This window comes from Taudactylus pleione, unplaced genomic scaffold (assembly GCF_031769625.1).
Source record: "Taudactylus pleione unplaced genomic scaffold, aTauple2 ptg002175l, whole genome shotgun sequence".
Taxonomy (NCBI): domain Eukaryota; kingdom Metazoa; phylum Chordata; class Amphibia; order Anura; family Myobatrachidae; genus Taudactylus; species Taudactylus pleione.
This window is the reverse complement of record NW_028286569.1, coordinates 8,600-35,309: the sequence shown is the minus strand read 5'-3', so window position 1 is coordinate 35,309 and position 26,710 is coordinate 8,600. Positions and strand designations below refer to the sequence as shown.

Below are 26,710 nucleotides of genomic sequence, written 5' to 3'. Positions count from 1 at the left end.
CACCAGGAGGGAGGGTTAGGGTTAGGCACCAGAAGGGAGGGTTAGGGTTAGGCACCAGGAGGGAGGGTTAGGGTTAGGCACCAGGAGGGAGGGTTAGGGTTAGGCACCAGGAGGGAGGGTTAGGCACCAGGAGGGAGGGTTAGGGTTAGGCACCAGGAGGGAGGGTTAGGGTTAGGCACCAGGAGGGTTAGGATTAGGTACCAGGAGGGAGGGTTAGGTTTAGGCACCAGGAGGGTTAGGTTTAGGCACCAGGAGGGTTAGGATTAGGCACCAGGAGGGAGGGTTAGGATTAGGGACTAGAAGGGGAGGGTTAGGGTTAGGCACCAGGAGGGAGGGTTAGGGTTAGGCACCAGGAGGGAGGGTTAGGGTTAGGCACCAGGAGGGAGGGTTAGGCACCAGGTGGGTTAGGATTAGGGACTAGAAGGGAGGGTTAGGCACCAGGAGGGAGGGTTAGGCACCTGGAGGGAGGGCTAGGGTTAGGCACCTGGAGGGAGGGCTAGGGTTAGGCACCTGGAGGGAGGGCTAGGTTTAGGCACCAGGAGGGAGGGTTAGGTTTAGGCACCAGGAGGAAGGGTTAGGATTAGGCACCAGGAGGAAGGGTTAGGATTAGGCACCAGGAGGGAGGGTTAGGATTAGGGACTAGAAGGGGAGGCTTAGGGTTAGGCACCAGGAGGGAGGGTTAGGCACCAGGTGGGTTAGGATTAGGGACTAGAAGGGAGGGTTAGGGTTAGGCACCAGGAGGGAGGGTTAGGCACCTGGAGGGAGGGCTAGGGTTAGGCACCTGGAGGGAGGGCTAGGGTTAGGATTAGGCACCAGGAGGGAGGGTTAGGATTAGGCACCAGGAGGGGAGGGTTAGGATTAGGCACCAGGAGGGGAGGGTTAGGATTAGGCACCAGGAGGGGAGGGTTAGGATTAGGCACCAGGAGGGGAGGGTTAGGATTAGGCACCAGGAGGGAGGGTTAGGATTAGGCACCAGGAGGGAGAGTTAGGGTTAGGCACCAGGAGGGTTAGGATTAGGCACCAGGAGGGTTAGGCACCAGGAGGGAGGGTTAGAGTTAGGCACCAGGAGGGAGGGTTAGGGTTAGGCACCAGGAGGAGGGAGGGTTAGGGTTAGGCACCAGGAGGAGGGAGGGTTAGGGTTAGGCACCAGGAGGGTTAGGATTAGGCACCAGGAGGGTTAGGATTAGGCACCAGGAGGGAGGGTTAGGATTAGGCACCAGGAGGGAGGGTTAGGATTAGGCACCAGGAGGGAGGGTTAGGATTCGGGACTAGAAGGGGAGGGTTAGGGTTAGGCACCAGGAGGGAGGGTTAGGGTTAGGCACCAGGAGGGAGGGTTAGGCACCTGGAGGGAGGGCTAGGGTTAGGCACCTGGAGGGAGGGCTAGGGTTAGGCACCAGGAGGGAGGGTTAGGATTAGGCACCAGGAGGGAGGGTTAGGATTAGGCACCAGGAGGGAGGGTTAGGATTAGGCACCAGGAGGGAGGGTTAGGATTAGGCACCAGGAGGGAGGGTTAGGATTAGGCACCAGGAGGGAGGGTTAGGATTAGGCACCAGGAGGGAGGGTTAGGATTAGGCACCAGGAGGGAGGGTTAGGATTAGGCACCAGGAGGGTTAGGATTAGGCACCAGGAGGGTTAGGATCAGGGACTAGAAGGGAGGGTTAGGATTAGGCACCAGGAGGGAGGGAGGGAGGGGTTAGGGTTAGGCACCAGGAGGGAGGGGTTAGGGTTAGGCACTAGGAGGGAGGGGTTAGGGTTAGGCACCAGGAGGGAGGGGTTAGGGTTAGGCACCAGGAGGGAGGGGTTAGGGTTAGGCACCAGGAGGGAGGGGTTAGGGTTAGGCACCAGGAGGGAGGGGTTAGGGTTAGGCACCAGGAGGGAGGGTTAGGCACCAGGAGGGAAGGTTAGGGTCAGGCACCAGGAGGGAGGGGTTGGGTCAGGCACCAGGAGGGAGGGGTTGGGTCAGGCACCAGGAGGGAGGGGTTGGGTCAGGCACCAGGAGGGAGGGGTTGGGTCAGGCACCAGGAGGGGAGGGGTAGGGTTAGGCACCAGGAGGGGAGGGTTAGGATTACGCACCAGGAGGGAGGGTTAGGATTACGCACCAGGAGGGAGGGTTAGGATTACGCACCAGGAGGGAGGGTTAGGGTCAGGCACCAGGAGGGGAGGGTTAGGATTAGGCACCAGGAGGGGAGGGTTAGGATTAGGCACCAGGAGGGAGGGTTAGGATTAGGCACCAGGAGGGAGGGTTAGGGTCAGGCACCAGGAGGGAGGGCTAGGATTAGGCACCAGGAGGGAGGGTTAGGGTTAGGCACCAGGAGGGTTAGGATTAGGCACCAGGAGGGTTAGGATCAGGGACTAGAAGGGAGGGTCAGGCACCAGGAGGGAGGGTTTGGGTCAGGCACCAGGAGGGAAGGTTTGGGTCAGGCACCAGGAGGGAGGGTTTGGGTCAGGCACCAGGAGGGAGGGTTTGGGTCAGGCACCAGGAGGGAGGGTTTGGGTCAGGCACCAGGAGGGAGGGTTTGGGTCAGGCACCAGGAGGGAGGGTTTGGGTCAGGCACCAGGAGGGAGGGTTTGGGTCAGGCACCAGGAGGGAGGGTTTGGGTCAGGCACCAGGAGGGAGGGTTTGGGTCAGGCACCAGGAGGGAGGGTTTGGGTCAGGCACCAGGAGGGAGGGTTTGGGTCAGGCACCAGGAGGGAGGGTTTGGGTCAGGCACCAGGAGGGAGGGTTTGGGTCAGGCACCAGGAGGGAGGGTTAGGGTTAGGCACCAGGAGGGTTAGGATTAGGCACCAGGAGGGTTAGGATCAGGGACTAGAAGGGAGGGTCAGGCACCAGGAGGGAGGGTTTGGATCAGGCACCAGGAGGGAAGGTTTGGGTGAGGCACCAGGAGGGAGGGTTTGGGTCAGGCACCAGGAGGGAGGGTTTGGGTCAGGCACCAGGAGGGAGGGTTTGGGTCAGGCACCAGGAGGGAGGGTTTGGGTCAGGCACCAGGAGGGAGGGTTTGGGTCAGGCACCAGGAGGGAGGGTTTGGGTCAGGCACCAGGAGGGAGGGTTAGGATTAGGCACCAGGAGGGAGGGTTAGGCACCAGGAGGGAGGGTTAGGCACCAGGAGGGGAGGGTTAGGCACCAGGAGGGTTAGGATTAGGGACTAGAAGGGAGGGTTAGGCACCAGGAGAGTTAGGATTAGGGACTAGAAGGGAGGGTTAGGGTTAGGCACCAGGAGGGAGGTTTAGGGTTAGGCACCAGGAGGGAGGTTTAGGGTTTGGCACCAGGAGGGAGGGTTAGGCACTAGGGGGAGGGTTAGGCACCAGGAGGAAGGGGTTAGGGTTAGGCCCCAGGAGGAAGGTGTTAGGGTTAGGCACCAGGAGGGGGAGGGTTAGGGTTAGGCACCAGGAGGGAGGGTTAGGCACCAGGAGGAAGGGTTAGGGTTAGGCACTAGGGTGGAGGGTTAGGGTTAGGCACTAGGAGGGAGGGGTTAGGATTAGGCACCAGGAGGGGAGGGTTAGGGTTAGGCACCAGGAGGGAGGGGTTAGGGTTAGGCACCAGGAGGGAGGGGTTAGGGTTAGGCACCAGGAGGAAGGGTTAGGCACCAGGAGGGAGGGTTTGGGTTAGGCACCAAGGGGAGGGTTAGGGTGAAGAGTAGGGTTAAAAAAAAAAAATCATGTCGACCATTTGACCCTGTCGACCATTTGTAACTGTTGACCTTACATGTCTACCTTTCGTGTGTCAACCTATTGTCCCTGTTGACCTATTGCCTGTCTAACATCCGGTGTCTATCTAGACATCGTCTATCTTTTTACTGCGGATCTATCAATCCGTAACCATATTGTCTGAGCAGTGAATTGCGCATTTCCCACATGTATGCAAGTTAGAAACGGATCAGTTCGTGATTCAGCCGCTTACATTTCTGAGAATCACGTAACTTCCGTACGTTAACTTGCCCTCAGCATGATCAGACCACAGCCCCAAATCACCAAGGCACCGAGCGCAGTCCCACAGAGGTCCCGGGCCATCGCTCACTGACGCTTTCTCTCTCTCTCTCTCTCTCTCTCTCTCAGTGTGCACGTGGGCGATCTATTTCCTAACAACTGCTGAAGGTGTACAGGAGAGATTCCACAAGGAAGTGACCACGGTCCTCGGCAAAGGACCAATCACATTGGAGAAGTTGGAAGAGCTCAGGTTGGTTCTATCTGTGCTGAAATACTAAATACACTATGTAATGTATCTCTATTAACCTTTTGAAGGAAATTATTTCATGACATTATATAATATAGTAGTATGGGTAGAATACACAGAATACATCCCCGTTGTCCGCCCCCACCCCTGTGGCAGATGCAGTATTATAGATCCCCCCCCCCCTTCTGGTAGGTGCAGTATTATAGGTCCCCCCCCTTCTGGTAGGTGCAGTATTATAGGTTGCCTCCTCCCCCCCTGTGGTAGGTGCAGTATTATAGGTTCCCCCCCCCCCCCTTGTGGTAGGTGCAGTATTATAGGTTCCCCCCCCCCCTTGTGGTAGGTGCAGTATTATAGGTCGCCCCCTTCCCCCCCCTGTGGTAGCTGCAGTATTATAGGCCCCCCCCCCCTCCCCACCTGTGGTAGGTGCAGTATTATAGGCCTCCCCCCCTGTGGTAGGTGCAGTATTATAGGTTTCCCCCCCCCCCTTTGTGGTAGGTGCAGTATTATAGGTCGCCCCCTCCCCCCCCTGTGGTAGGTGCAGTATTATAGGCCCCCCCCTCCCCCCCTGTGGTAGTTGCAGTGTTAAAGGCCTCCCCCCTGTGGTAGGAGCAGTATTATAGGCTCCCCCCCTGTGGTAGGTGCAGTATTATAGCCCCCCCTCCCCCCCTGTGGTAGGTGCAGTATTATAGCCCCCCCTCCCCCCCTGTGGTAGGTGCAGTATTATAGCCACCCCTCCCCCCCCTGTGGTAGGTGCAGTATTATAGGCCCCCCCCTGTGGTAGGTGCAGTATTATAGGTTCCCCCCCCCCCCGTGGTAGGTGCAGTATTATAGGTTCCCCCCCCCCCCCCTGTGGTATGTGCAGTATTATAGGTCCCCCCCCTGTGGTATGTGCAGTATTATAGGTCACCCCCTGTGGTATGTGCAGTATTATAGGTCACCCCCTGTGGTATGTGCAGTATTATAGGTCACCCCCTGTGGTATGTGCAGTATTATAGGTCACCCCCTGTGGTATGTGCAGTATTATAGGTCACCCCCTGTGGTATGTGCAGTATTATAGGTCACCCCCTGTGGTATGTGCAGTATTATATGTCCCCCCCTGTGGTATGTGCAGTATTATAGGTCCCCCCTCCCCCTGTGGTAGGTGCAGTATTATAGGTCCCCCCCCCCTGTGGTAGGTGCAGTATTATAGGTCCCCCCCTGTGGTAGGTGCAGTATTATAGGTCGTCCCCCCCTGTGGTAGGTGCAGTATTATAGGTCGTCCCCCCCTGTGGTAGGTGCAGTATTATAGGTCGTCCCCCCCTGTGGTAGGTGCAGTATTATAGGTCGTCCCCCCCTGTGGTAGGTGCAGTATTATAGGTCGTCCCCCCCTGTGGTAGGTGCAGTATTATAGGTCGTCCCCCCCTGTGGTAGGTGCAGTATTATAGGTCGTCCCCCCCTGTGGTAGGGGCAGTATTATAGGTCCCCCCCTGTGGTAGGTGCAGTATTATAGGTCCCCCCCTGTGGTAGGTGCAGTATTATAGGTCCCCCCCTGTGGTAGGTGCAGTATTATAGGTCCCCCCCCTGTGGTAGGTGCAGTATTATAGGTCCCCCCCCTGTGGTAGGTGCAGTATTATAGGTCCCCCCCCTGTGGTAGGTGCAGTATTATAGGTCCCCCCCCTGTGGTAGGTGCAGTATTATGTAGGTTATGTATATGAGCGGTAGAGAAGTGTGATCCCGCCTTGTGCGTCCTCTTCTATTACAGCTACTGCCGTCAGATACTGTGCGAGACGGTGAGGACAGCCAGGCTCACCCCAATCTCTGCCCGTCTGCAGGAGCTGGAGGGGAGAATAGACCAACACGTCATTCCTAAAGAGGTACTGTGCCCAGTGCCCCCAAACAGAGCTTATCCTGTATTACAGGTCAATATGTCACTAATGACGCTATAATCCACAGTAGGGCTCACACCATTATTATTAGTAATGTAATATATCCGCACCATGTCACACTTCTCCTGTAATAACTCACATTAGCCGGGACTCCCTGACACATGAAGATATCGGGGCTGCTGTATGTTATATGCAGATAATGAGATACAAGCAATGGTTCTGTTACTGTATCTGCCGTCTGGCTTAGTGGTTACAGGACGGTGAGAGTGTTTCCATAGGTTACAGTTTGCCGAATGTATCCTCAGCCCTAATGAGTGAGAATATGAGGCAGTAACGTGTCCTTCATTACAGACGCTGGTGCTGTACGCTCTCGGTGTTGTACTCCAGGATAGCGCAGCCTGGCCGTCTGCCTACAGGTACGTGTTACACCAGCGCCCCCTAGGTTTAGCTGTGCATACACGCATTTCAGCTGCCCATATATATGAACATGGGACTAGTATCATTAGTGATCATTTTGTCATTTACTTTTTTTTGTGCTCATTACAATCACATTATGGTTATACCTTTTATTTATTACTTTTACCCCCATTTATGATTAACACCCCTCCCCCAGTCCCGTCCCATGTATGTGTATGTATCATTTCTTATACCGTTTGTGGTTTTCAGTTTCTTGTGCGCTATCTGGGCGCGTCACATCTGAATAGTGAATCAATGTTTTGTGTCTCGTTCAGATTCAGTCCGGACAGATTTGAGGAGGAATCAGCGAAGCAGAACCTGACGTTGTTGGGTTTCTCGGGCAGCCAGGAGTGTCCTGAGCTCAGGTGAGGTGTAATACACAGGTAATGCTCCTGGGAGCTCATATACACGGTGGCAGCTTGTAAGACCCGGCGCTTCTGATACCTGTTTTATTCACAAGACGTGACCAGTAAGAGCATTGCCTTTCTACATGTCGGGCGAAAACATGATCAGCAGCGCCGCGTTTAACAAGCCGACAAGTCGTACATATTCCCCTCTGCACATATATACAATACAATTAGATACACGGCTTAGTTGCTATTAGTCAGTGAGGACAAACTCTATGTACTGTGACGTCTCTGTGACAGAATGAGGAAATCATCATCTTTCATTATCCCTACTGTAACTGTTGTTCCATGATTCCCTCAGGGGGAACGCTGTAGGCAAAAATAAAATGTTTTATAAAATGCTTAAACTTATTCCCAGATTTTTATTTTAAAACGATGGGTGCTCTGGGCTATAATCATCCAGCCTCAGGTCCTCTGCACGATGGGTGCTCTGAGCTGTAATCATCCAGCCTCAGGTCCTCTGCACGATGGGTGCTCTGGGCTATAATCATCCAGCCTCAGGTCCTCTGCACGATGGGTGCTCTGAGCTGTAATCATCCAGCCTCAGGTCCTCTGCACGATGGGTGCTCTGGGCTATAATCATCCAGCCTCAGGTCCTCTGCACGAGGGGTGCGCTGGGCTATTATCATCCAGCCTCAGGTCCTCTGCACGAGGGGTGCTCTGAGCTGTAATCATCCAGCCTCAGGTCCTCTGCACGAGGGGTGCTTTGGGCTATTATCATCCAGCCTCAGGTCCTTTGCACGAGGGGTGCGCTGGGCTATTATCATCCAGCCTCAGGTCCTCTGCACGAGGGGTGCTTTGGGCTATAATCATCCAGCCTCAGGTCCTCTGCACGAGGGGTGCTTTGGGCTATAATCATCCAGCCTCAGGTCCTCTGCACGAGGGGTGCTTTGGGCTATAATCATCCAGCCTCAGGTCCTCTGCACGAGGGGTGCTCTGGGCTATTATCATCCAGCCTCAGGTCCTCTGCACGAGGGGTGCTCTGGGCTATAATCATCCAGCCTCAGGTCCTCTGCACGAGGGGTGCTCTGGGCTATTATCATCCAGCCTCAGGTCCTCTGCACGAGGGGTGCTCTGGGCTATAATCATCCAGCCTCAGGTCCTCTGCACGAGGGGTGCTCTGGGCTATAATCATCCAGCCTCAGGTCCTCTGCACGAGGGGTGCGCTGGGCTATAATCATCCAGCCTCAGGTCCTCTGCACGAGGGGTGCGCTGAGCTATTATCATCCAGCCTCAGGTCCTCTGCACGAGGGGTGCGCTGGGCTATAATCATCCAGCCTCAGGTCCTCTGCACGAGGGGTGCGCTGGGCTATTATCATCCAGCCTCAGGTCCTGTGCACGAGGGGTGCGCTGGGCTATTATCATCCAGCCTCAGGTCCTGTGCACGAGGGGTGCTCTGGGCTATAATCATCCAGCCTCAGGTCCTCTGCACGATGGGTGCGCTGGGCTATTATCATCCAGCCTCAGGTCCTCTGCACGATGGGTGCGCTGGGCTATTATCATCCAGCCTCAGGTCCTGTGCACGAGGGGTGCGCTGGGCTATTATCATCCAGCCTCAGGTCCTGTGCACGATGGGTGCGCTGGGCTATTATCATCCAGTCTCAGGTCCTCTGCACGAGTGGTGCTCTGGGCTATTATCATCCAGCCTCAGGTCCTCTGCACGAGGGGTGTGCTGGGCTATTATCATCCAGCCTCAGGTCCTGTGCACGAGTGGTGCTCTGGGCTATTATCATCCAGCCTCAGGTCCTCTGCACGATGTGTGCGCTGGGCTATTATCATCCAGCCTCAGGTCCTCTGCACGAGGTGCGTTCCTCACTAGGGAGAGATGGGAATTATTGTCCTATAGAAGATAGCCGGTAGATTTGTGTGTGTCCATGCCACCCCTCAGATTGCGTACAATGCCCCCGGGTGTGTCTGATGCGGGCAGCATTGCACTGGTGACATTGGTATAACTGGATTTTGCTTGTTCATGGTCTAGTTGTTAAGGCTTCTAGTAAGAGGTCACTGATTCTGCGGCAGGGGTGACATTTCTTTCCATCGTCTCTATGGCTACCTCATACCTCAACATGCCTCAGTATGCGGGGTGTCCACAGCTGGGAACCCCCTTCCCCCACCTCCGAGACTCTGTTTTGTTGCAAGTTTCTGTCTCAGTGAGTTTGATATGAACAGGCAGAAATGTTGTGTTCTGTGGCAGGCAGCGGCTATATACATAGTGATATATTAGTGTTATACAGACGGACCCCTCGCTGGCTCAGTGATGGATCATTGCTCTCCTGATAGAGCGTCCTGCTGGGCACATAGATCTTCTGCTGGTTTATCATTATGTGCTCGGCCATAACTACAGGTTTCTCTGTAATCTGCCAACGTTCCTGGAAGTTCTCCAGCTGATGTTAATGATGTCCCCCCAGACTAATGATGCAGCTGGTATTACAGAAACCGCCTGGGCCATTTATTTTATGTATTATCAGTTATTTATATAGCGCACACCTATTCCGCAGCGCTTTATGGGGAATATTTAGTCATTCACATCAGTCCCTGCGCTATATTATTCGATTCTTGGAGGAAACCCATGCAAACACAGGGAGAAGATACAAACTCCATACAGATAGGATTACTGCAAGGCTTATGGTTGCAGCTCCAAACCCAGGTGGTCACCGTCACCTTCTTATTAGACGAATAGTAGAGAGTATGGTCCGGGCGCTTCTCTTGCTGGGATACTTGATAGACGAATAGTAGAGAGTATGGTCCGGGCGCTTCTCTTGCTGGGATACTTGATAGACGAATAGTAGAGAGTATGGTCCGGGCGCTTCTCTTGCTGGGATACTTGATAGACGAATAGTAGAGAGTATGGCCCGGGCGCTTCTCTTGCTGGGATACTTGATAGACAAATAGTAGAGAGTATGGTCCGGGCGCTTCTCTTGCTGGGATACTTGATAGACGAATAGTAGAGAGTATGGTCCGGGCGCTTCTCTTGCTGGGATACTTGATAGACGAATAGTAGAGAGTATGGTCCGGGCGCTTCTCTTGCTGGGATACTTGATAGACGAATAGTAGAGAGTATGGTCCGGGCGCTTCTCTTGCTGGGATACTTGATAGAATGATTACTACATATGAGCTTCATAGTCTAGCACCCTGCACCTATCACACCCCGTGCAGTTCCTGTCTCCTGCCTGCGGTGTCGCTATTTGCTCTGGTGCTTCTAGCACACTCTGGTCTGTATCTCAGCAGCAGTTTTTTGCATCAGCTGAGTGTGCTAGAAGCACCAGAGCACAGAGAGACACCCAGGCAGGAAAGGCGGGGTGTGACAGGTGCAGGGTGCTATGATGATCACTAATAACACAATGTGAAGCTCCTATAACACCAGCAGCTGGGGCAGAATGACACTACTACCCGAGTAACGCAGCACTGTAGTGTCCTGTGTCATAGCTGCGCCTGCTGCGTTACCTGGGTAGTAGCGCCATTCTGCCTGACAGTGGCGCTGCCTGAGCTGCAAGTATCCCAGCACGTGTAGCGCCCGGTCCATACTCTCTACTATTTGTCCATACTGATAGGGCCTTGGAGGGAATTGAACACAAGACCTCAGTGCTGTGAGGCAGTTTTATTAACCACTATGTTCTAACCAACAAATGCTGTCTTTCAATGAGTGGCGCCTGCTGCGAGTCATTGTCAGCGTATTTGGAAGCGCACCTCCCGATTCCATGGCTGCTGTCAGTCAGGTGACACCCCCAGGTCTGCACGCATCATGGTGTATAGTGTAGAACAGTGGTTAGCATTGGACTGGGGTCAGGAGGTTTATGTGGAGTTTGTGTGTTCCCCCACCAAACACGCTTAGGGCAATAGTTAGTGAAAAGACTGAAGGTTCCTGCACATTACACACGGGATACCGGGGTTACAGTAATCACAGTGGGTAACTGCGCGGTTCTGTGATATAGGTATACATTGTGTGTGTTGTGCACCCGCAGCTCAGTTGTCGGAAGCAGTTCCCCGTCTTCTGCGCGATCTCAGAACTGGCCGGAATTCCCCGCCTGACGCATTTCTGAGATAATGTAGAGGTTCCGCAGCCGCCGATAATAACGGCTCATTCTGCTTTCCGGGCTGGTGCGTCGGCAGCGTATGAATAAAGTAACTGCTCAAATAAAAACATAAATAATACAAAAAACTGCAGCAACTCATAAAATTACCACAGGATATGGCCGACCGCCCTTCTGCTTATTCGCCTGTTTGTTTTGCGCTGGGATTTATAAAGACGACCTGCAGAAGTGGTGTCTGCTCGGATGTACAGGCCGTTTACATATAGATAGAAATCCTCCTGTGTGTACACCGGGATCCTTGTGCGCTGGTGTCAGTGTGACCCGTATGTACCATTACCAGCACGTTAGCCAATGTACTAACACCATCTCCTGAGCATGTGTAATGTCTATTACTGTATTATAAATAACATTTTTAGTGATGTCCTCTGTCAGGCTCCCATTAGTATTCAGGGCCTGATTCAGACCCGCTCGCGAGCGCATAGTGCTTGCAAGCAGGCTCGCTACAAGACGGGGCGGCTGTCGATATTGATCGTCAGCTCGCCCCGTTTGGTAGGCGGGTCGGGGGGGTGGCTGCACAAACGCAGGTGTTCCCGAAGGAACGCCTGCCGTTTGTGGGCGGCCCTACTGACATCACACGTGATGTCAGTAGTGAACTTCCTGCTTTATTAGAGCAGGAAGTTCACTGGGGCTTGCGGTGGACCAGACCCTACCACAAGGGTCTCGTCGCAAGCCTGATGGGCGCGATAATCGCGACCATCGCAAGGCCGTCCGCTAAAGCTGTGTGGGGTCACCCACAGTTTAGCGAGCGGCCTGGAGGCCGGGATAAAAAAGGGCCTCAGACCGGAGGCGTGCCCAGGTGTATTGTCACTATTGGTGCATGTCCCTCACCAGCACGACTTGCGCGGTTTCGTACCATGTCGGTAGCACAATTACTTAAACAAGAAAAAAAATTATAATTTTCCCCCAGCTCACTGCAAAGGACCAGTAATAAGATGTGAAAACTACATGATAATTAAAACCAGAGATATTTGTTGCATGTAATAAGCACCAGGCTGCATCACGGCGTCTCTGTACCGGTGTCCCTAACGCTCCGCTGATAATAACACCCACTTTGGGTCGTATAATTGCACACTGCTATGCCACATGATAATAGCACCCACTTTGGGTCGTATAATTGCACACTGCTATGCCACATGATAATAGCACATAGATATATTAATGGAAGTGGAAGTGAAGAGCCAACTCACCTGGGGGTACCCCAAGAACCTCCATATGGCACTACAGGAACCTGTACAGTACAGGAATCTGCGCAGCCACCATCTTATATTACTGTTCTGACAGGTATGTGTGGGACCTGCAATTTGGAGGGTGTGCTGGTTCCTGTAGTGCCATTTGGAGGATCTTGAGGATCTCTTCATTTTGAGCTGCCCCCGCTCACCGCCATCTGCCCCTGTAACTATATTGCTGAGTTACTGCATCAGAGTTTAGTCGCTGAGGTAGCGAAATTTCCCAGATTGCAATAGAAGACGGCGTGAGACCGGCGCTATCAACCATATGACCCCAAACATACAGCGATGACGGTGATCCTGCCAAATCTCCAGTAGCTAAATAGTTACCTGTTCTAGACGCTTGGCTTAAAGTCCAGGTCCTATTTCCACACCGTTACTGGGCACCGCTGGAAATGTCGGTAGAATTGGGAACACACAACACAAGTATTAGAGGGACTAATATAAAATGAATGTTTCCTTAGATAATAGTTCAAACCACTAATACCCCAAAACACCCCCCTAGGAAAATATCCCCTCATACAATAAACAGCGGTAAGGAGCTCCGATGAGCATTGCGGGGACTGTTCCGTCGGTCGTTGCTTCATGTCTTATTTTATGGCAATAGCTTTATTTATTTTTTAACACCAATTCCCCTTTTGCTAATTTACCTCCTATTTCTACTTCAGGGTCCATAGGGGTCCACAGGGTTGACCTTGGGGTATAGCTGGATCTGGATCCATGGGCACCATGCAGTTAAAGCTTTGCTGCTCCCAGGATGCACTTAGGTCCGTCCTCCTGTATACCCCGCCCCCGGCCACAGGCACCTCAGTTTTAGTTGGTGCCTGGCCGGAGTCGGGTCACCCTGCGCAGTGGGGCTGCATAAGCAGCCCCTAAGCTTTACTCTTTATTTTTTTTTTTAAAAAAAGATGATTTTATTTTATTTTTATTGTCTTCAGAGCGGCAGCATCAGACTGTCCATCTGGACGTCTACGCTGCCGCTCCAACAGCCCCGCTGGCGCTGCGACGCCGGTACTGATCCGGGGATCGCAGCGGGACCCCTGAGTCAGTACTAGCGTGGCTCCGGGACCACCCAAGGACTGCTGCCGGACTGAAGGGGCCAGGTAAGCCGCGTGCAGCGCTGTCAGCGCTGCACGCGGGGATAATGCAGTCTTCATGCAGCCGGTCTCTGGGGACAGACCGGCGGCGCTAGTAGCGGCGGCGGGCTCCCCCTCTTCAGGAATACCCCGCGTGTCCGCTGACCCCCGGGGTGTAAGTACCGGCGGGGAACCGGCTTCCCCGGGGGTTTAGTACTAGCAGGGGAGGCAGCCTTCCCTGCTTCAGCGCTCCTCCCCTCAGCCCAGCGCGCCTTCTCTCATGTGTGCTGGCGTCGCTGGGCTGTTATTTCCTGGCCACTCCTCCTCAGAGCTCTCCGGCGGCCATCTTCCTCAGGCAGCATCGCAGAGCTCCCAGGCAGGCTTCCAGTGGACCAGTCCCCCTGCGTACCTCTCCCCTGATCAGGACGGTGTATGCAGCACTATAGCCCTCCCAGACACTGAATCTGGGAGGTTGATTGTAGCGGAAGGTGCAGTGAGTATAACTTCTCTGCATGGTATGTGACTATTACTAGTGCTGCTGTCTGTGCTTATTTCTACTTACTGTCAGCTTATACCTATCCCTTTCCTTCTCCTACGGCCCGCAGGTGCGTGGGGGAGGGGTGTTCTTTCTGTGTAACGTCACTTTTATATAGATCTACGTATTTGTGAGGTCCGTCACATACTGCGGTGTGCTCCTCAGTACCATATTGTGGGCTGTTTGTGTTGCCTACTTGGTAGTGCGTGGGTGTTATACGCCTTACCTCGTTTCGGTGAGACACTTTTTTTGCAAAAAAGTTAGTGTCATGTCTGATGAGGGGAATGAGCGCTCCGAGGCTCCTGTGTTGTTTTACTGCCGACGCTGTTCGGCAGGGGTTGACGGGGCAGATTGTCTCAGGACGGTCTGTGTGGGCGGTGCCAGTTGGTACCTGGACCCTCTAAACCCCCGGTGGCGCAGGATCCTCCGTGGGCAATGTTTACGCAAGTGCTGGCGTCAATCGCGGACCGACTTGCGGTCCCGACTGCGGCCCCATCTAGGGCGTTGCCCCAACCTACCATGCCCCGTTCCCCGGGTGTGACTCGTCTGGTGCAGTCTCCTCCCGGGTCTCAGACTGTGGGTCCTTATGCGGGTTTGCCGGTATACGTGCAATCCCCCACGGTGCCGCAGCAGTCGATGGTACCTTTTCAGGGGTATCCTCAGGCAGTACCCCCGCCTTGGGTGGACGTCCTCTCCAGCTCTGTTCAGAGTCTGGCGGCTTCGTCATCGGCTTTTCAACATATGTTGCACAGTGATTTGCCCCCACGGGCGTCCAAGCGTTCCGTTCCGGCTTCACTGGCGGCTCAGTTCACGGACATGGACGTGTCTTCGGATGACGGGGAGATCCATGAAGACTATGACTCGGATGCCGGGGCCCAGGAGATAGAGGCTAAGTCTTCCATTAATGTGCCGGCATTGGTTAGGGCGGTGCGGGCCATCCTTCACATTGAGGAGGATGTGCCCGCCCCCAGGTCAAAATACCCAAATTTTAAAAAGGCCAAGGTAGCTTCGACTGTTTTTCCCCTGTCCGATCAATTGACGGATCATATGGCAGGGGCCTGGCAGTTGCCCAGCAAGAGGTACCAACCGCAGAAGCGGTTGGCTTCGAACTATCCGTTTCCGGAGGCTCATTGCAGGAAGTGGGAAACTCCTCCAGCGGTGGAATCCCACGTTACCCGCTTAATTAAAAGCGCTACGCTGCCTTTGCCGTCGATCTCCTCCCTGAAGGATCCCACGGACAGGAAGGTGGAGACTTGTTTGAAGTCTATCTACTCTCTCTCGGGGGCGGTGGCCCGTCCGTCCATGGCCATCTCTTGGGTGGCTAAGGCCATCGAGAGCTGGGCCAATGCTTTGGAGGATACCTTTCCGGAAGATGCTCCGGAGATCCAGAGAGCGTTGATAGGTCAAATGAGGGATGCGGCTTCCTACATTGGGGAAGCATCGTTAGACGCAAGCCTGCTAACCTCTCGGGTGTCGGCTGCAGCTGTGTCGGCGCGTCGGTCCTTGTGGCTGAGGTCTTGGAGAGCTGACGCTGACTCTAAAAAGGGACTGGAGGCCTTACCTTTTAATGGGGAGTTGCTTTTTGGTCCAGACTTGGACAAAATTGTGGACACTCTGGCTAAGTCTAAATCAGCCTTCCTCCCTTCGGCTTCTGCTCCTACCAAGGTACGGAGCTCTGCTTTTCGGTCCTTTCGGGTTCAGGGCAAGGCAAAGGGTCAGTCCTTCCCGAGGCAGTCGACGACCAAGGCCGCTTCTAAGCCCAAGAAGCAGCCCTGGAGTGCCAGGCGCCCTTCTTCCAAGCAGGAAGATAAACCTTCTGCCTGATGGGACGGGCCTCCCTCTGGGGGACCCCAGAGTGGGAGGCCGACTTCTTCTATTTGCCCAGTGCTGGCACAATACCACCACGGATGCCTGGGTTCGAGAAGTGGTCTCCCAGGGGTACGCCCTGTCTTTTCGGCACAGACCGCCCCACCAGTTTTTCTGCACGAGTCCTTCTCAGGATACGACCAAGTCTTTACAGATTCAGGAAGCTATAGAGTCCTTGCTGACAGCAGGGGTCATTGTTCCCGTTCCTCAATTACAACGAGGGACGGGGTTCTATTCTTCTCTGTTTCTGGTGCGGAAACCCAATGGTTCTCATCGCCCTATCCTCAACTTGAAGTCTCTGAACAAATTCCTCAGAGTTCCCAAGTTCAGGATGGAAACGTTACGTTCCATCATTCTGGCGATGGAACCGGGGGATTACATGGTGTCCCTGGATATCCAGGACGCCTACCTCCATGTTCCGATAGCACCTTCACACCAGCGGTATCTGAGGTTCGCTATCCTTCAACACCATTACCAGTTCCGGGCGCTACCCTTTGGTCTCTCCACGGCACCGAGGGTGTTCACGAAGATTATGGCGGTCATGGCCGCACATCTTCGGAACCAGAATGTACGGCTACTATCGTATCTGAACGACCTCCTGTTGCTGGCGAGTTCCCCGGAGGTACTGCTTCATCATCTCCACTTGACGGTCGCTTGCCTGCAAGCGCACGGGTGGCTGATAAATTGGAAAAAGTCCTCCCTGATTCCATCACAACGGATGGTTCATTTGGGAGCCCTGCTGGATTCTCGTCAGCAAAGGATCTTCCTGACCCCGGAGAAGGTCTCCTCCCTGCAGCTGAGGATACACAGTTGCCTGAGCAGTTGCCGCCTGTCGGTCCATTTGGCTATGAGGGTTTTGGGCTCCATGGTGTCAACATTCGACATGGTGGAATTTGCCCAGTTTTATTCCCGGCCTCTGCAGGGGCTGATTGTATCGGAATGAAACGGGTTACCTCACCGGATCCGCTCTCAGTTGCTGGTGTTGTCCCCGGAGGTTCGGCAGTCTTTGGCTTGGTGGCTTCAGACAGCTCATCTGGTCGAGGGGCGGCCCTTTTGGATCCCGGACTGGGTCCTGCTCACGACGGATGCCAGTCTTCGGGGTTGGGGTGCAGTGACCGGCTCGTTGTCACTTCAGGGTCGTTGGTCTGCGGAAGAAGCTCTTCTTCCCATCAACATTCTGGAACTGCGGGCGGTTTATCGGGCCCTGCAGTCGTCCGGTCCCGCTCTTAACGAACGGGCGGTTCATGTGCAGTCCGACAACGCCACCACGGTGGCGTATATCAACCACCAAGGAGGAACTTCAACTCGGGCAGCAATGTCGGAGGTGTCTCGCATCCTTGCTTGGGCGGAGTGTCACATTCCAGCGATCTCGGCAGTCTTCATTCCCGGAGTCTTCAATTGGGAGGCGGACTTCCTCAGCCGTCACGACGTGCATCCCGGGGAATGGTCGCTTCACCCAGAGGTGTTTCAGCTACTCGTGGACAGGTGGGGGCTGCCGGAGCTGGACTTGATGGCCTCCCGTCACAATCACAACTTGCCCGTTTACGGGTCAAGGACAAGAGACGCAGGCGCCAGTCTGGTAGACACGCTGTCGGTGAAATGGACGTTTCACCTGGCGTATCTGTTTCCTCCGATATCCTTACTTCCTTGGGTTCTGCGGAAATTCAAGCAGGACGGCGGCACGCTCGTGCTGGTTGCTCCGGCGTGGCCCAGACGTCCTTGGTACTCCGATCTGAGGTGTCTCTCCATCGACGCTCCGTACCTTCTTCCTCAGCGTCGGGACCTGTTGTCTCAGGGGCCCTGCCTTTACCCGGATCTGGGTCGGCTGTCTTTGACGGCGTGGCTCTTGAGACAGCCGTCTTGAGGTCTAGGGGTTTCTCCAGTTCAGCCATTGGTACCATGCTTAGGGCACGCAAGCCTGCCTCCGCACGGATTTACCACAGGGTGTGGCGCACTTACTTTCAGTGGTGTGAATCCAGAAACTATGATCCTCAGGTGTTCCGGGTTTCCAGAATCTTGGAGTTCCTTCAATCAGGTTTGGACCTCGGCTTACGCCTGGCCTCTCTGAAAGTTCATGTGTCTGCTTTGTCCGTGTGGTTTCAGCGACGGATTGCTACACTACCGGATGTTCACACCTTTTTCCAGGGTGTTCTCAGGATACAGCCTCCCTTCGTGCCTCCTGTGGCTCCTTGGGACTTGGCGGTGGTGCTACGGGTCTTGCAGGGTCATCCTTTTGAGCCTCTTGAGGTGGTGGACCTCAAGTGGCTGACGTTCAAGACCGTTTTTCTCCTAGCAATTGCTTCTGCCAGGAGGGTGTCAGAGTTGGGGGCGCTTTCCTGTCGCCCCCCTTTTCTGATTTTTCATCAGGACAGAGCGGTGCTCCGCACTCGTCCTGAGTTTTTGCCCAAAGTGGTCTCGAAGTTCCACATTAATCAGGAACTTGTTGTGCCAGCTTTTCAGTCACCTGATCTTTCAGCTGGTGAGGCTTCCTTAGATGTAGTCCGGGCACTTAGAATCTATGTGGACCGGACGGCTTCGGTTAGGAAGTCGGATTCTTTGTTTGTTCTCTTCGGTTTTCACAAGAGGGGTTGGCCTGCCAACAAGCAAACGTTAGCCCGTTGGCTTCGTTCGGTTATTTGTGAGGCTTATGCACAGGAGGGTTTACCTGTGCCAGCCTCTGTTAAGGCTCATTCCACTCGTTCTGTGGGTCCCTCTTGGGCTGCTAGACGTGGCGCCTCCGCTGTTCAGCTGTGTAATGCGGCCACTTGGTCTTCAATTCAAACGTTTTTGAGGTTCTATGCGTTTGACACCTTCGCCTCTCAGGATGCATCCTTTGGGCGCCGGGTACTCCTTTCAGCACAGGAACGTCCCCCCCCTTAGGTGAACTGCTTTGGGACATCCCCAAGGTCAACCCTGTGGACCCCCTATGGACCCTGAAGTAGAAAACAAGAGATATGGTAAGAACTTACCTTTGTTATCTCTGTTTCTATGAAGTCCATAGGGTCCACAGGGCGCCCGCCCTGACGCACCTGGCTTCAAATGGGCTGTGTGGCTGGTCACCGGTTTTCCGTCTCCCATTTCTGTGAGTATGGTTTCTTGTGTGTTCCAGTCTTCCTTCTCTCTGTTTAGTCTCCTCCTCCGGCCTTAGCTGCTTACCAACTGAGGTGCCTGGGGGCGGGGTATAGAGGAGGACGGACCCAAGTGCATCCTGGGAGCAGCAAAGCTTTAACTGCGTGGTGCCCATGGATCCAGATCCAGCTATACCCCAAGGTCAACCCTGTGGACCCTATGGACTTCGTAGAAACAGAGATAACAAAGCTAAGTTCTTACCATATCTCTTGTTATCGCATTTGTGTTTGACAAGTAATAACAATCATTACCCTAAAGTGACTATGGAATCGCTATAACAAAGGTAGTGTTATTTCTCTGCAGTAAATCCAATTTGTCTTTATACTTCTGCCTCTAGGTTCGCCTACATGGTGGCAATGGTCCTTCTCTGTGTCCTGGTGAGGAAGCTGCATTTACTGCCGGTGAAAGGTCAGGTTATGGAGAGCAAGTATGAGCTGGTAACTTCTCCAAAAGAGGAGGCCTGGGTCACTGTGTCAAAGAGGAGCTGAAGCAGCTGCCAGTCACCAGTCCTGCGCCCCTGGAGACGGCGAGAATCCCAGGACGTCAGTGCCTCCTCTGTCACTTCTGGCGTCTAGCCGTGTCTCACTTGAATGCACAAATCGCCAACTTGTGCGTTCGTGTAATATTGGGTAAAGCTGTCACTGCCGATTTCTAATCTCACTCACTAACCTCTGACACCCAGGAGGGGACCCCGATCGTCTCATTGTAGCTGGCTCTGGTTTGAACTCTGCGATCTGGGCTGTTCCCACTGGTACAGTGTTATCTATACAGCAGCGATGTATGTACTAATAATGTATAGGCAGGAGCACCCTACAGTCTTCTCCATAAGGGTTTTACCAGCTATAATTTAGAGGTGCCTATAAGATTGTCTACGTTCTAGCCGATGCTAAATAATGCAGTGTTAGTGTCAGCATTAAATATATTCATCAATAATCAGGTTTTATTTCTCATGTTCAGTAATTGCAGAGTATAATAATACACTAATGTATACTTGTACCCATTTATTTACAGGTTACTTTCTATGTAATATGACTCTTTCTCTTTGTACAGTGGAAACATCACTTGTAGTAATATAAGCTCTAAATTCTGTTGTTGAATTCCAAGGCGCCTTTTTGTCCATGAGTACCCGTCGCCTGGGGGCTGATGGAGAATGGTCCCCGGATCCATCTCCGAAAAGAATTGCATTAGATTAGCGCATAGGTGGCGGTCGCTTCTGTGGCCAAGCTTGGTAAATCTGACCATTTGGCGGCCCCCATAGAAACCACTGCAGAAGCCGGAGATATCTGCTATGAGCCCCTTTTTGTTACATGCAGGGGGGATACTTACCTTTTGCGGAGATCCCACGAAAACTATTTTTATACATATATCCCCTAATTTCTATCAGTGCATCGCTCTCTTTTTTGAATTGCTACAAAAATACCTAAAATACAAGTTGCTTTATCTATAAGAGAAACTTTCCCAAATATGAGACATCTGAGTATACCTGCAGCCGCCCCAATCCTGCGGGGACCTCGTTCCTCGCTCGCCAGATTCCCTGTTGTCTATTGAAGTTTGTAGCAAAACCATTTATGAAGGATTATAGATCTATGATTACCTGCTTTCGTTCCAGCTGGTGAGAGTTCTGCATTGTCAGACCCTGCACCGAGCATTCATCCAGCTGGTGAGAGTTCTGCATTGTCAGAGCCTGCACCGAGCATTCATCCAGCTGGTGAGAGTTCTGCATTGTCAGACCCTGCACCGAGCATTCATCCAGCTGGTGAGAGTTCTGCATTGTCAGACCCTGCACCGAGCATTCATCCAGCTGGTGAGAGTTCTGCATTGTCAGACCCTGCACAGAGCATTCATCCAGCTGGTGAGAGTTCTGCATTGTCAGACCCTGCGCCGAGCATTCATCCAGCTGGTGAGAGTTCTGCATTGTCAGAGCCTGCACCGAGCATTCATCCAGCTGGTGAGAGTTCTGCATTGTAAGACCCTGCACAGAGCATTCATCCAGCTGGTGAGAGTTCTGCATTGTCAGACCCTGCGCCGAGCATTCATCCAGCTGGTGAGAGTTCTGCATTGTCAGACCCTGCACAGAGCATTCATCCAGCTGGTGAGAGTTCTGCATTGTCAGACCCTGCACCGAGCATTCATCCAGCTGGTGAGAGTTCTGCATTGTCAGACCCTGCACCGAGCATTCATCCAGCTGGTGAGAGTTCTGCATTGTAAGACCCTGCGCCGAGCATTCATCCAGCTGGTGAGAGTTCTGCATTGTCAGACCCTGCACCGAGCATTCATCCAGCTGGTGAGAGTTCTGCATTGTCAGACCCTGCACCGAGCATTCATCCAGCTGGTGAGAGTTCTGCATTGTCAGAGCCTGCACCGAGCATTCATCCAGCTGGTGAGAGTTCTGCATTGTCAGAGCCTGCACCGAGCATTCATCCAGCTGGTGAGAGTTCTGCATTGTCAGACCCTGCGCCGAGCATTCATCCAGCTGGTGAGAGTTCTGCATTGTCAGACCCTGCGCCGAGCATTCATCCAGCTGGTGAGAGTTCTGCATTGTCAGACCCTGCACCGAGCATTCATCCAGCTGGTGAGAGTTCTGCATTGTCAGACCCTGCACAGAGCATTCATCCAGCTGGTGAGAGTTCTGCATTGTCAGACCCTGCACCGAGCATTCATCCAGCTGGTGAGAGTTCTGCATTGTCAGACCCTGCACCGAGCATTCATCCAGCTGGTGAGAGTTCTGCATTGTAAGACCCTGCGCCGAGCATTCATCCAGCTGGTGAGAGTTCTGCATTGTCAGACCCTGCACCGAGCATTCATCCAGCTGGTGAGAGTTCTGCATTGTCAGACCCTGCACCGAGCATTCATCCAGCTGGTGAGAGTTCTGCATTGTCAGAGCCTGCACCGAGCATTCATCCAGCTGGTGAGAGTTCTGCATTGTCAGAGCCTGCACCGAGCATTCATCCAGCTGGTGAGAGTTCTGCATTGTCAGACCCTGCGCCGAGCATTCATCCAGCTGGTGAGAGTTCTGCATTGTCAGACCCTGCGCCGAGCATTCATCCAGCTGGTGAGAGTTCTGCATTGTCAGACCCTGCACCGAGCATTCATCCAGCTGGTGAGAGTTCTGCATTGTCAGAGCCTGCACCGAGCATTCATCCAGCTGGTGAGAGTTCTGCATTGTCAGAGCCTGCACCGAGCATTCATCCAGCTGGTGAGAGTTCTGCATTGTCAGACCCTGCGCCGAGCATTCATCCAGCTGGTGAGAGTTCTGCATTGTCAGACCCTGCACCGAGCATTCATCCAGCTGGTGAGAGTTCTGCATTGTCAGACCCTGCACCGAGCATTCATCCAGCTGGTGAGAGTTCTGCATTGTCAGACCCTGCGCCGAGCATTCATCCAGCTGGTGAGAGTTCTGCATTGTCAGACCCTGCACCGAGCATTCATCCAGCTGGTGAGAGTTCTGCATTGTCAGACCCTGCACCGAGCATTCATCCAGCTGGTGAGAGTTCTGCATTGTCAGAGCCTGCACCGAGCATTCATCCAGCTGGTGAGAGTTCTGCATTGTCAGACCCTGCACCGAGCATTCATCCAGCTGGTGAGAGTTCTGCATTGTCAGACCCTGCGCCGAGCATTCATCCAGCTGGTGAGAGTTCTGCATTGTCAGACCCTGCACCGAGCATTCATCCAGCTGGTGAGAGTTCTGCATTGTCAGACCCTGCACAGAGCATTCATCCAGCTGGTGAGAGTTCTGCATTGTCAGACCCTGCACCGAGCATTCATCCAGCTGGTGAGAGTTCTGCATTGTCAGACCCTGCACCGAGCATTCATCCAGCTGGTGAGAGTTCTGCATTGTCAGACCCTGCTGCCAAGCAATTCATCCAGCTGGTGAGAGTTCTGCATTGTCAGACCCTGCTGCCGAGCATTCATCCAGCTGGTGAGAGTTCTGCATTGTCAGACCCTGCGCCGAGGAACCGTATGGGGACAGCTTTGGTATTTATATGGCTCTAGATCCCAATGTAGTGCATTGTTCCTGTACTGCCATGGAGGAGTGTGACGTGCGCCCAGGGGAATGATCTGTAATCTGGTCACTTGTTTATCACAAAGTGAATAAATGGAGCATGTAGAGCTTATTGTATAGAACGCCGCCAGGCAGAGCATTCCAGCAATAAGTCCGCCATCCTAACAGGGGCCGTATACTATATATCTGTGTGATAGGTGACTGTGACGTTTCCCTGTACATCATTAGAGAATAGCGCTCCTCTTCCTGTAGCCGGGAGTAATGGGAATATGCGCCTTTTCTGACTCCGTTCCCATTGTGACCATCACTGCCGGGAAAATGTATTTTTGACTGGAAAAAAAAAAAAAATGAAAAGATGGTGAAAAATATTATTCAGAAAAGCACTAAATAAATGTTTTTGTCATTTTTATTGTGTCTGTGAGAGATTTAATTTTCTGTGTGTGTCCGCATGGCCGTGGTGTAAGACGGTGCTAGCCGCGACCACCTCCGCACTAGTACTGACATATGGCGCTAGCCGCGGCCACCTCCGCACTAGTACTGACATATGACGCTAGCCGCGACCACCTCCGCACTAGTCCTGACATATGGCGCTAGCCGCGACCACCTCCGCACTAGTACTGACATATGACGCAAGCGACCACCTCCGCACTAGTACTGACATATGACGCTAGCCGCGACCACCTCCGCACTAGTACTGACATATGGCGCTAGCCAAGACCACCTCCGCACTAGTACTGACATGGTACATACCGCTCTCTGGGCATAGCCCCAATAGCGAGTAATAAAGGGAATATGTCCCCTATCGCCGGCCGTGCCGTCCCCTATCGCCGGCCGTGCCGTCCCCTATTGCTAGACCTTTGCAAGCGAGGTAAGTAATGATGAATACCAGTGGGGGTCATTCCATGGTAACTCGCATTACATAGTGACACAATAAGTAAACGCGGGGGCTATCGGCAGCAAGTGTGCGCGGGGGCTATCGGCAGCAGGTGTGCGCGGGGGCTGTCGGCAGCAGGTGTGCGCAGGGGGCTATCGGCAGCAAGTGGAATTTATGTGAATTGAGTTTTATATATTGAGAATAATTAGACTGGTCATGCTTTAAAGATCTGTATACAGGAATTGGCAACTGTTTGCTACTGTATGTCACTTTATAACGTGCGTTACCATGGAAAGACCCAGCGCCCTATCTGTTAGTATAACTGCGATACGAAGTGAAATGTGCCGCAGGTGTTTAGCTTCATTACTAAATGGGCCCCTGTGTATGACACCACGTTCTGGCACGTACGATAATCATATAGTACTATATTCCCCGTAACATCGCTGTACAGGTCACACACAGTTATTGCCATTACTCATATAGTACTATATTCCCCGTAACATCGCTGTACAGGTCACACACAGTTATTGCCATTACTCATATAGTACTATATTCCCCGTAACATCGCTGTACAGGTCACACACAGTTATTGGCATTACTCATATAGTACTATATTCCCCGTAACATCGCTGTACAGGTCACACACAGTTATTGGCATTACTCATATAGTACTATATTCCCCGTAACATCGCTGTACAGGTCACATACAGTTATTGGCATTACTCATATAGTACTATATTCCCCGTAACATCGCTGTACAGGTCACATACAGTTATTGCCATTACTCATATAGTACTATATTCCCCGTAACATCGCTGTACAGGTCACACACAGTTATTGGTATTACTCATATAGTACTATATTCCCCGTAACATCGCTGTACAGGTCACATACAGTTATTGCCATTACTCATATAGTACTATATTCCCCGTAACATCGCTGTACAGGTCACACACAGTTATTGCCATTACTCATATAGTACTATATTCCCCGTAACATCGCTGTACAGGTCACACAGTTATTGGCATTACTCATATAGTACTATATTCCCCGTAACATCGCTGTACAGGTCACATACAGTTATTGGCATTACTCATATAGTACTATATTCCCCGTAACATCGCTGTACAGGTCACATACAGTTATTGGCATTACTCATATAGTACTATATTCCCCGTAACATCGCTGTACAGGTCACACACAGTTATTGGCATTACTCATATAGTACTATATTCCCCGTAACATCGCTGTACAGGTCACACACAGTTATTGGCATTACTCATATAGTACTATATTCCCCGTAACATCGCTGTACAGGTCACATACAGTTATTGGCATTACTCATATAGTACTATATTCCCCGTAACATCGCTGTACAGGTCACACACAGTTATTGGCATTACTCATATAGTACTATATTCCCCGTAACATCGCTGTACAGGTCACATACAGTTATTGGCATTACTCATATAGTACTATATTCCCCGTAACATCGCTGTACAGGTCACATACAGTTATTGGCATTACTCATATAGTACTATATTCCCCGTAACATCGCTGTACAGGTCACATACAGTTATTGGCATTACTCATATAGTACTATATTCCCCGTAACATCGCTGTACAGGTCACACACAGTTATTGGCATTACTCATATAGTACTATATTCCCCGTAACATCGCTGTACAGGTCACATACAGTTATTGGCATTACTCATATAGTACTATATTCCCCGTAACATCGCTGTACAGGTCACACACAGTTATTGGCATTACTCATATAGTACTATATTCCCCGTAACATCGCTGTACAGGTCACATACAGTTATTGGCATTACTCATATAGTACTATATTCCCCGTAACATCGCTGTACAGGTCACACACAGTTATTGGCATTACTCATATAGTACTATATTCCCCGTAACATCGCTGTACAGGTCACACACAGTTATTGGCATTACTCATATAGTACTATATTCCCCGTAACATCGCTGTACAGGTCACACACAGTTATTGGCATTACTCATATAGTACTATATTCCCCGTAACATCGCTGTACAGGTCACATACAGTTATTGGCATTACTCATATAGTACTATATTCCCCGTAACATCGCTGTACAGGTCACATACAGTTATTGCCATTACTCATATAGTACTATATTCCCCGTAACATCGCTGTACAGGTCACACACAGTTATTGGTATTACTCATATAGTACTATATTCCCCGTAACATCGCTGTACAGGTCACATACAGTTATTGCCATTACTCATATAGTACTATATTCCCCGTAACATCGCTGTACAGGTCACGCACAGTTATTGCCATTACTCATATAGTACTATATTCCCCGTAACATCGCTGTACAGGTCACACACAGTTATTGGCATTACTCATATAGTACTATATTCCCCGTAACATCGCTGTACAGGTCACATACAGTTATTGCCATTACTCATATAGTACTATATTCCCCGTAACATCGCTGTACAGGTCACATACAGTTATTGCCATTACTCATATAGTACTATATTCCCCGTAACATCGCTGTACAGGTCACACACAGTTATTGGCATTACTCATATAGTACTATATTCCCCGTAACATCGCTGTACAGGTCACATACAGTTATTGGCATCACTCATATAGTACTATATACCCCGTAACATCGCTGTACAGGTCACACACAGTTATTGGCATTACTCATATAGTACTATATTCCCCGTAACATCGCTGTACAGGTCACACACAGTTATTGCCATTACTCATATAGTACTATATTCCCCGTAACATCGCTGTACAGGTCACACACAGTTATTGGCATTACTCATATAGTACTATATTCCCCGTAACATCGCTGTACAGGTCACACACAGTTATTGCGCATTACTCATATAGTACTATATTCCCCGTAACATCGCTGTACAGGTCACATACAGTTATTGGCCATTACTCATATAGTACTATATTCCCCGTAACATCGCTGTACAGGTCACATACAGTTATTGG

At 52.0% G+C, this 26,710-nt stretch overlaps 1 protein-coding gene across 1 annotated transcript in view; it reads left to right on the top strand.

Annotated features, from left to right (window-relative positions):
• CYP20A1 (cytochrome P450 family 20 subfamily A member 1) overlaps nucleotides 1-20,570 on the top strand; it is a 72,989-nt gene extending 52,419 nt beyond the window's left edge. Inside the window, exons 9-13 of the mRNA XM_088465839.1 lie at nucleotides 4,054-4,174; nucleotides 5,913-6,024; nucleotides 6,388-6,452; nucleotides 6,768-6,857; nucleotides 19,160-20,570. Of these exons, the coding sequence (XP_088321965.1) occupies nucleotides 4,054-4,174; nucleotides 5,913-6,024; nucleotides 6,388-6,452; nucleotides 6,768-6,857; nucleotides 19,160-19,310 (539 nt within the window). The 3' untranslated portion in view covers nucleotides 19,311-20,570. The remainder of the gene's footprint in view (nucleotides 1-4,053; nucleotides 4,175-5,912; nucleotides 6,025-6,387; nucleotides 6,453-6,767; nucleotides 6,858-19,159) is intronic.
• The last annotated feature ends 6,140 nt before the right edge of the window (nucleotides 20,571-26,710 follow it).